Genomic DNA, 16,177 nt, shown 5'->3' on the forward strand with positions numbered 1-16,177 from the left:
ACACTTTCCAGAATAAACAAGTTGTGTTTCCTATGCTCATCTGGGGATGTAATTCTTGAGGGAGAAGGAGACAGTGTCTTAACAAGGGGGCCATTTGTTCCTTCTGTTAATTTTGCCACCATCGTTGCAAGTTTCTCCCGTCTGAGCTGTGGCATGCGGTGTCAGGGTTGCCGAGTCACTGACCAGAGGAGCACCTTCAAGGTCAGACACTGCATGCTAGAAATGCTGGCAGGATTATAACCATTGGAGCTTTCCCCCCTTCTTGCTATGCTCAGAGCAGAGGCAAGGTCACATTCTGCAGTTATTATAAACAAGGGGATAGTGACAAGAGGAGGCCTTCATTTCCTGCCTAGAAAGCAAAGCACTTTCGCTCTTGTTTATTCATATGACAACTGCCTAGCAGCAGTAGGACTTGTGGGAAGGAACATGCAAATGGTTCCACAAGCAGCGTATGCATTAGTTCTGCAGAAGTCAGCCAAGCAATTGCTTTTTGTCCTTTTCCTTCCTTTTCCTTTTTTTTTTTTTCTTGTTTTCTACCATGTGATATCCAGCATCAATTGTGCTGTGCACAAGTATGCAGTCAAAGAGATCATCACACATGTGATGCTGTTGGGCTAGGTGTGTCACATACGCCTTTCTGTCCAGACTGTAGAGAAAAACCTGGTCAAGCCAAATCCCAGCATGGGAATAGTCTCAGTGTAGCCTGGACTGCACCAGTAACCACATCTGAAAAGAACCCATCCAAACACTTTTTCCTTTCAGGCTCAAGTCACAACAGAAAGGGAGCATTGCCATCTGAACTTGGAGAAAGCTCCACTGGAGATAAGGAATTACTGTGAGGATTCCAGCTCACCAGGGAACACTGTCCCTTTCTTGGCACAAGCTCAGGCTCTAGAGCCACAGCCATTCCAAGTAACATCCTTTTGCCAGTGTCTGTTGCTTCCTTTTAAGGAAGATTTTTAAATCTTCAGAATTTTGAAAGAACTCTGTACAGTCTGGATTATTCTTTGATCTATGAACAACCTCACATTTCCACAGGGTGAGCGTGGAAAGTAAGCAACCTCCTGCATACTAGCAGGAGGTTAGCTGTAGTACCTGATGTGCTGTGACTCACTGCCCTAGGTGCCTTCCTCAGCTGTCTTTTCACTTTTTCTCCTGATTTCAGTAATGGCATGTGCCCGCATTCTTTGTGTCTGTATTCAGTAGAAAATTCTCCTTTGTTTCCCAGTATTTCTAGTATGCAGAGGTTGTAGTAAGGACCTTGAAGAGTTAAGTTTGATTGAAGTTGTTTTCTCTGCCTGAAAAGGGACATCACTCAAAACTTATTTGTTCCCCTGCCTTGATTCCCCTCAGCTTCTGTTGAGTATAACTGGCAAAAACCAGAATTAATTAAAATCTAGGCCTAAAGCACCATGCAAAACAAACTTCATACAGGCTAACAGGCAGAATCATAGATTACTGAACTACATGTAGCTGTGTTTGGTAGTTGGTAATGACAGACATCCTGAACCAAATATTTTCCTTCATCACTGTGCCTTTTCTGTCCCTGCATGAATCTATTAAAAGAGTTGGCGTCTGCTGAGGAAGCACTGCCAGAGCAGCAGGGAAGCACAAATAACCTGTGAATCATTTCAGAGTTGTTTCTTTGGAGCTGGTTTTAATGGCTGATATCCTTGTGTGCTGTAAGGTCGTGCATGTGAGTGGAATAATGAAAGTGTAGGCGAGGGGTCCTCTGAGCTACTAACACCTTCTTTCCAGTCTCCTCCTCTTCCATTGTGCTTTTTGCAGTACTGCCTTGCAGCTGACTAGCTGGGTGATTTGTGAATCATGGATCCATTGCCCAGTGTTTATGGATTTAAGCTTTATGCTTTAAAGATTAAAGAGCTCTCCTGCAGTCCAGCTCACAAGCTGACTAGAGTTTCCACTGTATAAAGGGGAACAGGAGAAGAGCACTTGTAAGAGATGGAAATGTGGGGAGAGAACAGCAGCTAGAGGAGTTTATAAGATGAGATCAACAGTCCCTAAAGATGAGTACAGTATGGTTGGTGACAGCCAACGTGGCTTCACTAAGGGCAAATCATGCCTGACCAATTTGGTGGCCTTCTGTGATGGGGCTACAGACCTGATGGATAGGGGCAGAGCAGCTGATGTCGTCAGCCCGGACTTGTGCAAAGTCCTGCACAACATCCTTGTCTATAAACTGAGAGACATGAATTTGGTGGATGGACCCTTCATTGATCAAGCCTGAGCCTTTCATGTTTCCAGATTTTGCTCTACAATTAAATTCTCCTTTTCCTTTCCTCTTTGCAGGCAATTGACAAGTATTGCCGAGTCAGTGGTGGCTTTTCTGGTGTCAAGGATGTTTATTCCTCATCTCCTACATATGATGATGTACAGCAGAGCTTTTTCCTTGCTGAAACTTTGAAGTAAGTTCTCTCCACTCTTGCCTCTGACTCTAAAAGCTAGCCACAGGATTCAAGAAGAATGTAGTGGCTCAGGAAATAATCCCTTGTCTTGTTGGGGTGGTTTATGCATTGGGCTTTCTTTTTTTCCCAGCTTTAGGTCCCAGATAGCCCTTCTACCAGCAGGAAATGAAATTTCCCAAACACAAGACACTTATACTGGGAGAGCTTTAGTTTTAAAGACAGATACACTGACTTGACATGTCACATACAAGTATGTGCTATGCTCTGATACTGTAGAACATGTTTCTCCTCTGTGTGTCACTGTAAAGGAGTAAATGCATAGAACAAAAGTCCTTCATGCCCTTGAATGACTGTATCCCATAATTTTTCTAGAATGCTTTTTAGTGTAAGCAAGAGTTTCAGGCCTATTTTATAATCTCTTACATACTTACATGCATATTTTTCATTTTAGTCAAATCAGTAGGGCACCTGTGGTCCACCCTGCATAAGCTAATGCACTCTATTGCATATTTGATCCAAGGTAAAAATGTTCAATGTCATTGGTCTTCCACCATGTTTCTCTTTAATAACAAGAAATGCTGTCGTAACCTCTGACTTACAGACATGATACAGCATAAAAAAACTAGCATAAAGATAGGCATATGTTAGGGGGATTTTATTAAACCTGAGCTAGCGTGTACTCGTCTCCTCCATCACTGACACAAACCAGCCATCAAGAGCACTCTTGTTACGTGTTTGGGATCACTCTGGGGTTTTGCCTGTAAAGCAATGCCTTCTAATGTGTGACAATTTTCCTGATACCTAAGTTACATCGGTGAATTTAGTTATATTGTTCTGGCATTGAAATCTACCAGGATTCCTGAATTACCTTCCTGAAACCTTGTGAATGGACTGCTTCTGGAAGAAAAGTGTCTGAGATGGCTATATTCCCTACCCTTTTTTTTTCCTCCTTGTGTAATACCTAGGAAAATGTTTTAGTTGGGTAAATCCATAGCCAGAAGCCACTGCTGGCAGTGTGAATGAAGCCAGAACTGCTATTAGGAGTTGTTGCCTCTGCTTATCTATCTATACCACTTTATGCCAATGTGTGATGGAATGGATGATTGTCGTGGTTTAAACCCAGTCAGGTAATTCGTTCGCTCACTTCCCCCCCTTTCTTGCCCTCCCCCTGCTCCTGGAGGGACGGAGAGGAGAATCGAAAAGAATGCAACTCCCACGGGTTGAGATAAGAACAGTTTAGTAACTAAGGTATAACACAAATCACTACTGCTACCACCAATGATAATAATGATAAAGGAAATAACAAGGGAAGAGAATACAACACCTCAGCACCAGCTGACCGATAACTTGCCCCCCAAGCCCGACCAAGCTCCGACCGATACCTCCTCCAACCCTGCCGTCTCCCAGCCCTTCCGGCTAACTCCCAGTTACATCCTGGGCATGACGTGCTGTGGTATGGAATAGCTCTTTGGTCAGTTTGGGTCAGGTGTCCTGTCTCTGCTTCCTCCCAGCTTCCCCTCCTCCCTGGCAGAGCATGAGGCTCACAAAGTCCTTGGCCAAACCAAAACATCTCTATCAGCTCTGTTCCCGAGCCGAAAGTCAAAACACTGCACTGCACCAGCTACCAAGGAGGAGAAACATGACTGCTACTGCTGAACCCAGGACAATGATATATCCCTTTGTCAGCAGCGAAGATGCATTAAGGTGCCCTTTCTGTCTTTACAACACAGTTATATGACAAAGAAACAGTTGTAACCACTTGGCAGTCTTGCATGTCATGCAGGCTTGCAGAATAAACAGGGTTTCTGTACAGAGTTTACAGGATTGGCAATCTCAAATGTTCAGGCTTTAGCTGTAGCTGGTGTACGTGAAGATTGATTTTGGGTATTGGGAGCTCAAAATGCAGCAGGGAGAAAGCAGGTCCTGAAAGCAGCAGTATGGGTGTCTGCTTCAGGCAACCTCATGTTTCACTGGCAAGATGGGGCTCTGAGTTCATCATGTGTAAAGGGAGAGTCTGGCTATTCTGTTCTTGTCTCCTTACCAAATTGCTCACCATGGTCAGAATCCTTTGTTACCCCATGTTATCGTTATAAAAAAGAAAGCCACTGCTGCTTCCTCTGTTGGCTAATTTTATTTCACTTACTCTTTCATTTTCTGGAGACAAAAAGCTGTACTCCCACAGAGAGAGGCAGCAGTTTCAAATGGGTTCAGTCAGAGAAGCAGGACCTCCCCAGGAGCTGATCTGATGTGATAGATCTGCCTATAAAAGCTAAATTGGAGAATGAAATCTGCTCCTAAGGGACTTCTGTGGTGACAAGGCTGACCTTTGAAGTATCACCAGAATCCTGTCTGCATCTTAAATAATCACAAGGGTATCTGAAAGTTCACTGATGCATCGCTCAGATGTACTGCAGTGAAAGCATTGTAGAAGAAGACAGTTCTAGGAAAGAACTCAGAAGTATTTATTGACTTTTGGTTTGGATCATATCCTATTTGTGAAACGAAACAAAGTTTTATGGGAATGACACTCTAAAGACAAATGAAAAATGTAGAGAAAGAGACTAGACATGCAGGACAAAACTGAATCATCTCAAATAGAAATTTTCATCTCTAAGCAGTTAACTGGGGAGGAAGAGAAGGAGAAGTAGAGCTTCACTCACTGAGTTGTTCTGCAGATACAACTGGTAAATAAAGGCCATGGGAAAATGATCAGGTAGTGACACATGGCTGCAGACAGTAGATATTATGAGCCCCTGATTGAGAGAGAGCAAAGTAAGAGCAGCCTCAGCAGAATGAAGGCAGAACCATATGTGTGCACATTCTGAACGTGACCGAGTCCACTAATGGGAATGATACCCTTTCCTGGTCACATGCTGCAAGACCTGTCATTTTCTGGACAGCAGGAAAGCAAGCTACAGCAGGAGCTGAGAAATCCTGTGCACCCATGATATTACACTTGCACAGTCGGGTTTTCTGCAACAGGACAAATAAATGTTGTTTGAATTTTAGCAGTTGAGTTTGGAAGCCTTGACAAAGATCTCTTGACAAAGATCTCTTGACAAAGATCTCTCCACCAATATCTTCTACAAAGTTTAGCACAGCCACATCAAAAGGGTGTATTAAGAAAAAAGAACCAAGAAATACTCTTCATCCATGTATGTCCAGAAACCTTAATCTTGTTCCATGCTTCATTTACTCTGCATTGCTTTATAATGTACGATGTTTATGAATCCCCTCTGCGCAATATATTGGCCCATTTCCTCCCACCAGAAGTTGAACCATCTTCCAGCATGGCATTGGCAAGTCAGATACCTGGCTTCTCTTGTGCTTCTTTGAAATCTTTGATTTGGATTAAATCATTTCCAGGTGGGTTTACTCTATTAAGAAGACTTTTTTGCCAACTTAATCTCTGTTCCCCTGTCCCCCAAATCCTTTTGCTTGGTGTCTTGATGTTTGTTTTACATTGCAAGCCTTCAAAAGGAGTCTTGAAAAACAGAAGTTACTTGGAAAGATTAAAATGCTGCCTTTATAACAACTTTTCATTGAAGGGCTTGATCATGCTGAAAATGACTCTTCAGATCATTATAATGAAGAAGGTTGTGTAGGTGCTATACAAAGACTGAAAGCAAGTAACTTGTTTATAGCTTTAGCTGCTGACTGGTGGGGCCTGAAGCTGCTGTGTTGCCCCTGCTTGTCTGTTGCTCTGCTTTAACACCCGCTGTTCTTCCTTTCTCTCTTAATGTCTAGGTATTTGTATCTGCTGTTCTCCAATGATGACCTTCTACCATTAGACAACTGGGTTTTTAACACAGAAGCTCATCCTCTGCCTGTTTTACATTTAGCCAACACCACACTATCAGGAAACCCTACATATCGATAAAAACAGCTCTATGAGGAGAAAGAGAGACTGTTTTCAGCTCTGTTTTGTTTACATGGACCACTTGAGACTTTTAAGCAGGAGAGGAGACAGACGCTTGATAAAACTAGACCTCTGAGTCAAGTACGTACCAGCGTGAGAAATGAAGCTCTTCAACATATAGATAAGTTAAACGTTCTGTTTTATACATGACCAAAACACATTAGTGTGGTATTTGCAGGACAGAGACTTCACGTGCTTTGAACCTTAGCAAGACATGGAATCTGTTGTTTAATAGAAGCACAGCAGCATAAGGAAGAAGAGGTTTTCCCATCTAGGGAGAGGAACTTGCTGCTGCTGCTGTTCTGAACAAGGAACACACACCAGTCACCTCTTCAGATCAGGTGGCTTCCAAATACCTAGATTTTCTTTTTCTTTTTTCTTTTTTTGTTTGTTTGAGGATGGCATGAGCAAAGCAACAACAAAAGCAACATCACTGCACCAGCAGCAGCAGCAGGATTTGAATTGCTTTCTGTACCTCTCTGAATTCCCTAAGGAGCATCTGTTTGTCCAGACTGGCAGCCATTCTCAGGGCCACAAAGCTATTAAAACTAAACTTTCAACTATAAAAACTGTTGCCTCCTCATTTTCCCCTTTTCAGAATAATGCTGAAAGATCTGTGTTGTATGCTTGCAACCAAAAAAACCCATTTAGTAAGCATTTGCTTTGTAGCTCTCTGTCAGCAACATGGGCTTTGTTCATTTGGCAAGCTACAGTCAGAATCTGGAGTGAGTTGCAGGGGTAGGAAGGAACCTGAGCTTCCCTTCCTCAGAAATCATGTCACATGGGAAAAAACATTCTCCGATTAGTCTTAGTTCTTTTAGCTAAAAAACCAGAGATGACAAAATGAGAAAAACTGTCTCTCATGATTTCTATAGGTGGATACAATAGATGGCACTTAAAAATGCTCTCTCCCCTTGAGCTAAGCAGCAGGAGTTTGTTGGTTTATATTTTGCTAAACAATCTAGATTTTTCCTAAGAGTTAAATTTCCTCAGTTGGATACTATTGACAGAACCTTCTTTGCAGGTTTGTGTATGACAGAAGCCCAGAGCTGCCTTTGATTTCATTTAGAAAACTCTGCTACCAAAGCAGCGTGATCTTCTTTGGAAACATCTCTGACACAGGGGTAGAAAAAGAAACTAAAGTCTCTTTTGCCATTAGTTTATGAGAAATGAGATGCTGCTACCTGCACAGGGCTTTTTTTTATCAAGAGCTCCTGGGCTGTGCTGTGCATCACTTACATGGAGTCTGCTTCAGTCTTCACTTAGTTACTAAAAGAAATTTTAGTCTCTTCGGATACATCTCAATATCTTTCTTTTTTTTTTTTTTTCTTTTTAACTGTTTTTCCAGAATCCTTACAGCTCAAATTGTTCTTTCTATTCCCCTTTATAGCTCTCAAATCCTTTTGCCATGGTGACCGACCCCTTTGCTGAAAAGGAGCTGTGAGGTGCTCCTTTCCCTCCTATTTAGCGCACAGGTTGAGTCTTTAAAAGATCTGGATTGTGTTTTCATACTGAGGTGAATAGTAGAACTCTTCAGTGAGCTACAGCAGCACAGCATCAGATAGGAAGGGAGTGAGTGCTATTTTTCCCTTCAAAAGATGTTTTTATATGAAGTTTTATATAGAAAAGCTTTTCTATCATATCTGACTGTACATTATAGTAGAATGTCCCCCATAAAATTTTCCTTCACTCGTCTCTGACACTAACTTAGACACAGAAATCATGATCTAAGAAAAAAAATGCTATCAGATGCTTTTTTCCAGCCAGTTCCTTTATTTTCAGAAGAGGAAGACACAGCGCTTGGAAAAAACTCCAGTCTCCGTGTTTTTACCTTAATACCAGTTGCTTAGTTATTCTAAGCTGAAGCAGTAGCATAAAAATAATTGAAGAACCAAGAAAGGAATTGATATAGTAAATAATACTGAATCAAGTAATTGTTTATCTAAAATCAGAAGTCACTTAATAAATGGATTCTTCTTACCAGTCCCACAATAACTTATTTTTCTAATTGGTATTCAGTGGCTTACTGAAGAGCTGGTTATTTTCCATTTCCCAAAGTTCAGATAGGTTATGTTTTCAAATTGAGTTTTTTCCCATTACTGGTTTAAAACTGCACTTGATTTCCTTGTTCCCCTCAATTTCTCCAGGTACAAAAGAGAAAGAGGAAAAGCAGATTCGTCTGTTTAAAAAAATAAATACCAAAAAAAAAGGCACTTTCCACCCCATAACACCCGTTCCCATATATCTCCTGATGAATGCACATGTAGAATGGCTGCCAGTCTGTTCAGAGGAAGGGCAAGGACAGAATTTTGGAGTCTCAGAAGCATCAAACTTCTTATTGCTGCTCCTCTAGCCCCTGTCATGAATTAAAGAGCAACCCTTCAAATTAGTTCCTCCATAAATCCCAGTGGATTTAACTCATTGTCACAAGCATGCTTGCATTGAGGACCTAAGCCCTTTCATGTTCTGGGATGGTATTTTTCTCAAAGCAGACATACAGCACTGCTATTTCTTCTTTGCGCAGACTAGCAGCAGGTACCAAATAAAGAACGCTTGTTTCCCATTTTCCGGTTACCCCAATGACTGTCACTTTTTGTGACAATGTCTGTCACTTTTTAAAACACAAACTACCCTTTTCCTCCAGAAGCTACTGATGTGCACAGTCTATCAAAAATAATGAATTTTAAGGACTAATTACTGTGTCATTCATGAATCTCATCCTGAGATTTCCCTAGAGCAAGCTGAGTTTGGAGGTAACGGGTTCTGGGCGAGTTGTGTGCGTAATAACCAAGCAGTGTGGATATTGAAATGTCTGACTTGTTCTTGTCCTGAGTCCTTCACAGAGAAGTAGGTTCTGATGCACAGAATGGTGTTACAACCCAAAGCTCAGGCTGTTTCCCCTCTGGGTACAGAAGGTACAGTGGAATATTGCCATTTCATTCTGTTGCTGCTGTCTGACTTTCATGAAGATAGAGTGTAAATTTAAGCACAAAATGACTTTTTAGTCCTAGTTGTTTCCAAGTCTTGCACTGTATTCTCTAAGAAAACAATCCTCCTTTTCTTTAGGTAGCGGTCCCATTTTACCAATTTCTACAATACTCTCTCCCCTTACAGGATGAAATAAAGAACAGAAAATAATGTACGGTTTTGGCACACTGGATTTGGGCAAGAGCCTGGAAATCCCAGAATTGTCTATTTCCTGTTTGCATGCAGTCAAAACAAGGATGTTCAGTTCTTTTCCTAATCCAAGCCTTAAGCTTGCCTGTTGTCAGGATCCACAGTAAACTTTTTCCTAAGACTTGAGCTTGAGTTTTCAAAGGAGCCAGATTTCTGCAGCTTCCACTGACCACCCTGGAGCTGTGTGTCCTGCAGTCAAGAAGTCAGCTTCTTAGCTTTGTCCTCGTAGCAGAACAAATAACCCTGAATATGTGGGGTGTTCATTTTGCTGCACAATGTAGTCCTTAAAAATGGAATGTTTAAGAAAAGTATGAAAAATAGTAAGTACCCTGGAATAAAGGGAACAAACGGTAGTTCCCTGGGCCAGTCGCAGCTCTGAGGCTTCTTTATCCCCCTAATTCAAATCTGTGGGTCACTGTCTTCTACCTCCCAATCACTGACGTATTCCCACCCAGTGTTTTACAAGATTTGAATGTTGAGTGTCTTGAGTTCTGAAAAGCAGGACTACAAACTCCTTATACTACCATTCTTGAAGGTTAATGGTCTACCCTATGCTAATTTACATGTAAGCAAAGCCCTTTGGCTTTTATGTCCATGTTTTTAAGGGGACAAATAAGAAACAGGCTTCTTGTTACCAGAGCAATATGAGAGCGAGCTCTTGATCCACACTGTAGTTTGGAGATCTGTTCGCCCTGATAAGACATCCCTTTTCCACTCCTTGTATGTTGAGAAACAGTCTTCTGACTCAAGAGTTTGAGTTGCAATCCAAAGAGGAAACCCAAGCTCTTTTGCAGGTTATGTGCATACAACTGTAGTAGCGATGATAAGCACTAGCTGCTTTGGCTGTCAGCCCCTTCTAACAAACTGCTCTGGAATTGCCCAGGGAAGTTGGGAACCATCAAAGTCAAAAGAAGACAGCCTGACTTGTTATGGTGAATTGTTGCCTTTAATCCTAATCGCTTGGTGGAGGTTGGATTTGAATTCTGCCTTTATTCTTGCTTTGTCTAAAATGGACAGATTATTTTTCCTCCAAAATAATGAAAGGGCAAAAGTCTGCCTTCTGATGTGGAAACCTTCTGCCTCTGACCTGGAATCCTGCATATGTACTTTTTACAGATTAAAAATAATATTGTATATAAAAAAGATTGAATAAAGAATGTCTTTAAGTGAAAAAGGTGCCATTTGTGTCCTTTGCCTCCAATAGCAACCTCCTGCAGCACTGGGCTGTGAAGTTGACCTGATTTCATAGGCTTGATGGTGCCGCAGCTTTTCTTTCCCCTGCAGCTCTCCTAGGGACTTTGTCAAACACGTATCAGGTCTCCCTGTTGCAAAATTAAACCCATATACCCTGGTTTGCCTTGAACAGGTTGCTGTACTGCTCACATTTCTCTCAATAGCGAGTTGAGGATCTTTCTATATGCTGTTGTGAAAGCCACCAATTCCCACAAACAAATCTGCCCTTCTGTTACATTTGCGTGGAAGTGGCTAAAAAGTTCAAAGATTCTAAATGGGGCAGGCAGAAAAGATGTTACTAAATGAACTTAATTCTCCTAAGATACCTGGTTAAACCCCCAGCTTTTCTTGATATTAAGTAGCCCAATGGTGAATTGGGCAGTTAATTCTGTCCATCCATTCCTCTGCCTTCTGCGAAAAGGAAGAAGTTCATAGTTGTTTAATATTGTTCACAGGGAAATTGCTATGAGGAAATGACTTTGCATGAGCCTATTTTCCCCCTTGCACCTTTTGCTGATATATCTCTCCATTTTGCAGTGCAGCAAGTGAATAACCTGATTTGCTTTCTGCTTTGCATTAGCTGTAGATAATGCTTACTGCCTGACATCAGCCATACTGCTCATATGCAGTGCCTTGTTTCCATGGCGTGCCATGACTGCCATCCTGTCCTGTTTTGGTGCTTTGTATCTGGTCAAAGAATCATCTTGGTTGGAAAAGACCTTTAAGATCATCAAGTCCAACTGTTCCCCAGCACTGCCAAGTCCACCACTATCCCACATCACTAAGGGCCTCATCTATCACCCTTCTGGTGATGCTCAGACTTCCCAGGGTGCTTCTGCCTCAGGATGCATGAGCTCCTTCAGAGTTACTTCATAAGAGAAAATTGCTTATGAAGTGCTGTAACTCAGTGCAGCACGTAACACAAGGTACATGCCTGCCCTCCTGGTGCGTCATCCATCTCCAGATCCAGTTATGCCTTCAGCTTTCTACACAAGCGCTGCGTGCTCATGATGCACCCAGTGTCCTACCGCAGTGCCACTGGCAATGCAGTGTCTTTGCATCCACTGAACACAGCCACCTTGCTGAAAGTCACTTCTTGTAACAAAGCATGTTTGCTGTGTCTATCAGTGACATTCTGTTTCAGCCACTGAGCACTGACACACTTGGTCCAGTACTACCAAGCTCTCTCTCCTTCTATACAACATTTTGGCCAGTGCCAAAGGCTATCCTCACTGCTCTTCAAATGGGATCCTTTGTGGTTGCACTGCATTATCCCTGCCTCTTCAAGTTAAGCGCTTCATCCCTCTACTTCTGTCTTTTCTGAAACACACCTCTTTTTGCATGTCCTCTATCCAAGGATACATAGCGAATATCCTCGAATATCCTCTTATTTCTCCTTTGGTGCTCTGCCTGCACGGCACCCTCCCCCCTTCCTTCCCTCGTATACTCCGTGTGTGCTCCTTCCTGGAGACCATGCGCCTTTCCTCTGCATGTTAATTAGCTTTATTTTAAAATCCTAAAATTAATCCTTAATGGGCTATTTTTAGCTTTCATCTTGTAGCTCTGGGAGTTGGCTTCTCTCCTTGCAAAGCCATAGGCATTCTGGGGGCTTTGGAAAGGAGCTATTCCTCTGTTGGTACCGGTTCACATGCGGATGAGGTTGTGTGCTTGCCTACGTTTTCAGGTACCTGAATCAAAGATACAGGAGGTCCCTTCCTGTCCCACATTTACAAAATCCCCTTCCTTTGTGCTGTTACCTCTCTTTCTAGTAAAGGTCAAGTGTAAAATGCCATTGGATCAGAAAAAAACCCTTTCTTATCTACATGGATGGGAGTAATTGGTTCACGTTTGCTATGCTGGTTGAGTAGAATAGAATATAAATGAATAGAAAATCACCAAAATACTTGCTATGAGGTTTTTTAAAGTGGTTATCTGATGAACTTTCACCACCAGACTTGCTGTGGCTGAATTAGAAAGAGATTGCAGTGTGTTGAAACACAGCGCTAACAACATACGACACCAGTCTCTTTTATCTGAAGATTTGTTATTGAACAAGAAATGAGGAACAAGGAATATACTAAAATAGAAGAGTGGTACAGACCACAAATAGTCCTTTGTGTAACGATTCTTGCACAGCAAAGTAAGTAAAGATCATCAGTACCCTCAGAGACAAAATCTCTGAAGGTGCCATCTGTTGCATGCTCTTACATTCTATTTTACCCATACTTGCATATGGTTCATCTTGTCCTTTATTTGGATTCATATCCCGTTATTACTTGAGGTGCTTTATGGGTTATTTCTACGCTCATTTATATTTACATCAAGGGATTTCCCTGACAGGTCACTGGGATTTTTGCAAGTGTCCTTAGATCTGTATTGACACACTTACAAATGTTTAAACTTTAGCCAAGCAAATCATTTCAAAGAACCCATACATTATTGGTGTAAGTATGATCAAATCTTAGAACCAGTGTTACTTGAACAACCATTCCTATCAACCTAATGCTATAGTCTGCTAAAGCCTTATGCCAAGCCTCTGTAACCTCAGACGCTGTAATCCGACTTGTACCACAGCAAAGTTAGCTTTTCAGGTTCTGTTTAGATATATTTCAACTGAAGTGGAAATTTCCCCCAGGAAAAAAACTCCCACCAATCTTTGCATAGCCACCAGTCATCAGCTTGTGGATTAATGGCTTTCCTCAGAAGCAGACTTCGATGAGTTCAGTGACAACAGGGGAAAATTTACTGCCACATTCAGGAGACATCGTTCCATCGATTTCTTTATTAACCTTAATAATGCTGCTTTTCCAGGTGTGCAGTCTGAGTAAACCTTTCTGTGTATTACCTCTGATTCCCTCCAGTTCCTGCTCCTGCTATTCCTTAATAAAGCAGAAGTCTATGAGGAAAACATCAACTCCTTTGCAGAGCACGGTGCATAGCCCTGGAGATGTTCCCTCTGAGCAGGTTATGTTCAGTGCCAGATGCTTGTCGGCTGCATCAGAAAAATGCTCTGCCCACATCCGTATTTTATGCCTGCAGTAGAAACCTCTTTGCCAGCTTCAGCTGTCAGTAAAAGGCCACTGATACGGCTGTACTCCAGTGCTGGTACCACCTTGTTCACCCCTCTGTTGACTGATGTGCTCAAGATACATCCAGGCTAGTCTGCCCAAAATTTGAAAGCTATGATTTGTTTTCGGTCATGGTATCAGACTGACTTCCAAAATGGAGAACATGAGGTTCAAATGTCAGGCACTCATCATCTGCCTCCCAGACACTGAACCTCTTCTGTGTGTGTAACACCTACTGCAGCTGCCTGACCAGGATGTGCCAAGTGCCCTGGTTCAGGAACCAGCAAGGCTCAGCAGACCCAGCCGAGCGCAGGGGACACTGCATCATGTTCTGAACTGATCAACGCAAAGGGCAGTGGCAAGTTTGTGATGTGGGACATGAACTGTGACCATGAGGAGCCTTATTCCTGGTTGGGGGCAAACATACATTATGGGAGGGCTCGGTAACCTCTGTGGGTACTGTGAGATTGCAACTGGTTCCTGCTGAGGAAAGGCTGTAGTTGAGTTTTTAGCTGCTTGACAGACAACACCTATTTTTCAAACACTGAGTCCGGCTGCAAGAATCCTGAGAGTGCTTCTAAATAACACCTTTCAGGATCTTTTTCCATGCCTTCGGTTGTTTTGGGTTTTTTACCTTGAGCCTTTGGGTCACTCGTAGTTTAATATTTTGGAGTTCTTCCCTTCCCTTTTCTTTCAGAATGATGAGAAACGCTTCTAGAAAGAAAAGAAAAAGAAAAGTTGTCACATCTCTGGTAGAGTCTGCAGCCTCAGGAAATGATCAAGGGTGGGCACTGCTGCATTAAGCTTGCCCTGAGCACTGCTACAGATACTAAAGGAAGGTCAACTTGCTGTTTGGAAACCAAATGTTTTTTAACCTCACTCTGATACAGACACACATTTCCATTCTCCAGACAGAGCAGGCAATTTCTCCTATTTACTGCTCTGCTCCAAATGCAATTGGCAACATCCTGGTTTTAGTGAGATGGCTCTCAGCAACCAAGTACAAAACACAACACTGAATAACGTGATGTCCCAGTGCAATGTGAGCCCCACAATTATTGTAGGGTTATCGCACTGGTCCTTATACAGGTAGGTTTATTTTTCCTCTCCAAAGTGACTAATGAATGGGATTCATACGCATGACCTTTATCACTTATAGTTTTTCCACCACTCGCTGCAGGAGTGCTTGGAGGGACAAGGGAAGGGAGAAACTTAGCATCGCAGCTACACATGACATCACTCCCACTTGAGCAGTCTTTAGAGGAAGAACAAAAGATCTTTTCTTGAAATAGATCCATCACATCAAGCGTCTGTTTCAAGCTACACTGTGAAATTTTGATTTGTAAGTGGGGTTGCAAAGCACCCAAGATTGTTAGCGGGAGTGGAGGGAGGATGAACACTTGCATGGATGCTGGACATGATATATCAGTCTTAATCCTTTGGCTCTGTTTGTCGGAATCTACTGTACTTGGTAGCAGGCAGCCTGCCCCAGCAAGCTTGCACTGTGTTATCTGTGATAAAAGTGCAGGTTCTGTGAACACAAACTCAGCAGCCAGAATGTTCAATTGAGCACAGAGTGAGTGAGGGGAAACTATCCCTTAAGATACCATCTTGTGGTAGTAAGAGGCATAGACCGACAGCGCCAGCAGAGCTGAACTGCACAAAACGATCATCACTCCTATCCCCTAGCTGATCATAAATTCCTACCTTTCCAATAAGAGGATGCCACCGAGGAGTAAGCACTAGGCTCAGATCTCACTCTGACCAGTGCTTCCTAGTCCAAGAGCTGCAGGAAGGGAACACGTAAGAAGCAATTCACCCACCCAGCAGTCGGTCCATGACATTCCTTGTGAAGCGTGTGAGCCTGGTCCTTACACTGGGATGTCACCCACACCTCCCCAGTGGCCACTTCCCACCAGTCTTTCCACTACAGCAGGAAGCTTCGCCCTTGATGCCTCTGCCCCCAGCAGCCTGGTCCCTGATGTCCAGCACAGCTTTCAGAACACATCTTCCTGCTTCCCTGCCCCAGCAGGGAGACACTGACAGTGCATCCAGGTACCCACTGGGGTCTGTGTCCTGCAGTGAGACCTGGTCGCTTTGCAGCCTATCACAACGCTTACGACAAAGGGTGATTAAGCTCCTGTGGTGACATTTTCTTATTTCCCTTCCCTTATTTATAGCACACCATGAACAGAGTGTTCCAAGTAAATGAGATCATTGTAAAAGTAAAGGTTTTCCCTCTGTAAATATATAACTAGTAAATTTCGGAGGGCTGAGGAAAAATCCACCTCAACAACTTTTTCCAAGGTAAAACTTACCTCGCTGTGCTCAGCATCAAATGGTTTTCATGTCTT

General features: G+C 42.7%; 1 protein-coding gene across 2 annotated transcripts in view; it reads left to right on the forward strand.

Annotated features, from left to right (window-relative positions):
• Positions 1-10,696, forward strand: part of MAN1A2 (mannosidase alpha class 1A member 2) — a 139,385-nt gene extending 128,689 nt beyond the window's left edge. For both annotated transcript variants that reach the window (XM_057416009.1, XM_057416010.1), the window contains 2 exons: positions 2,311-2,426; positions 6,174-10,696. In XM_057416009.1, the coding sequence (XP_057271992.1) occupies positions 2,311-2,426; positions 6,174-6,306 (249 nt within the window). In that variant the 3' untranslated portion in view covers positions 6,307-10,696. The remainder of the gene's footprint in view (positions 1-2,310; positions 2,427-6,173) is intronic.
• The last annotated feature ends 5,481 nt before the right edge of the window (positions 10,697-16,177 follow it).

Source organism: Pezoporus wallicus, unplaced genomic scaffold, assembly GCF_028554395.1.
Source record: "Pezoporus wallicus isolate ANWC-B61680 ecotype Strahan unplaced genomic scaffold, APGP_CSIRO_Pwel_v1 contig_6814, whole genome shotgun sequence".
Lineage (NCBI taxonomy): Eukaryota > Metazoa > Chordata > Aves > Psittaciformes > Psittacidae > Pezoporus > Pezoporus wallicus.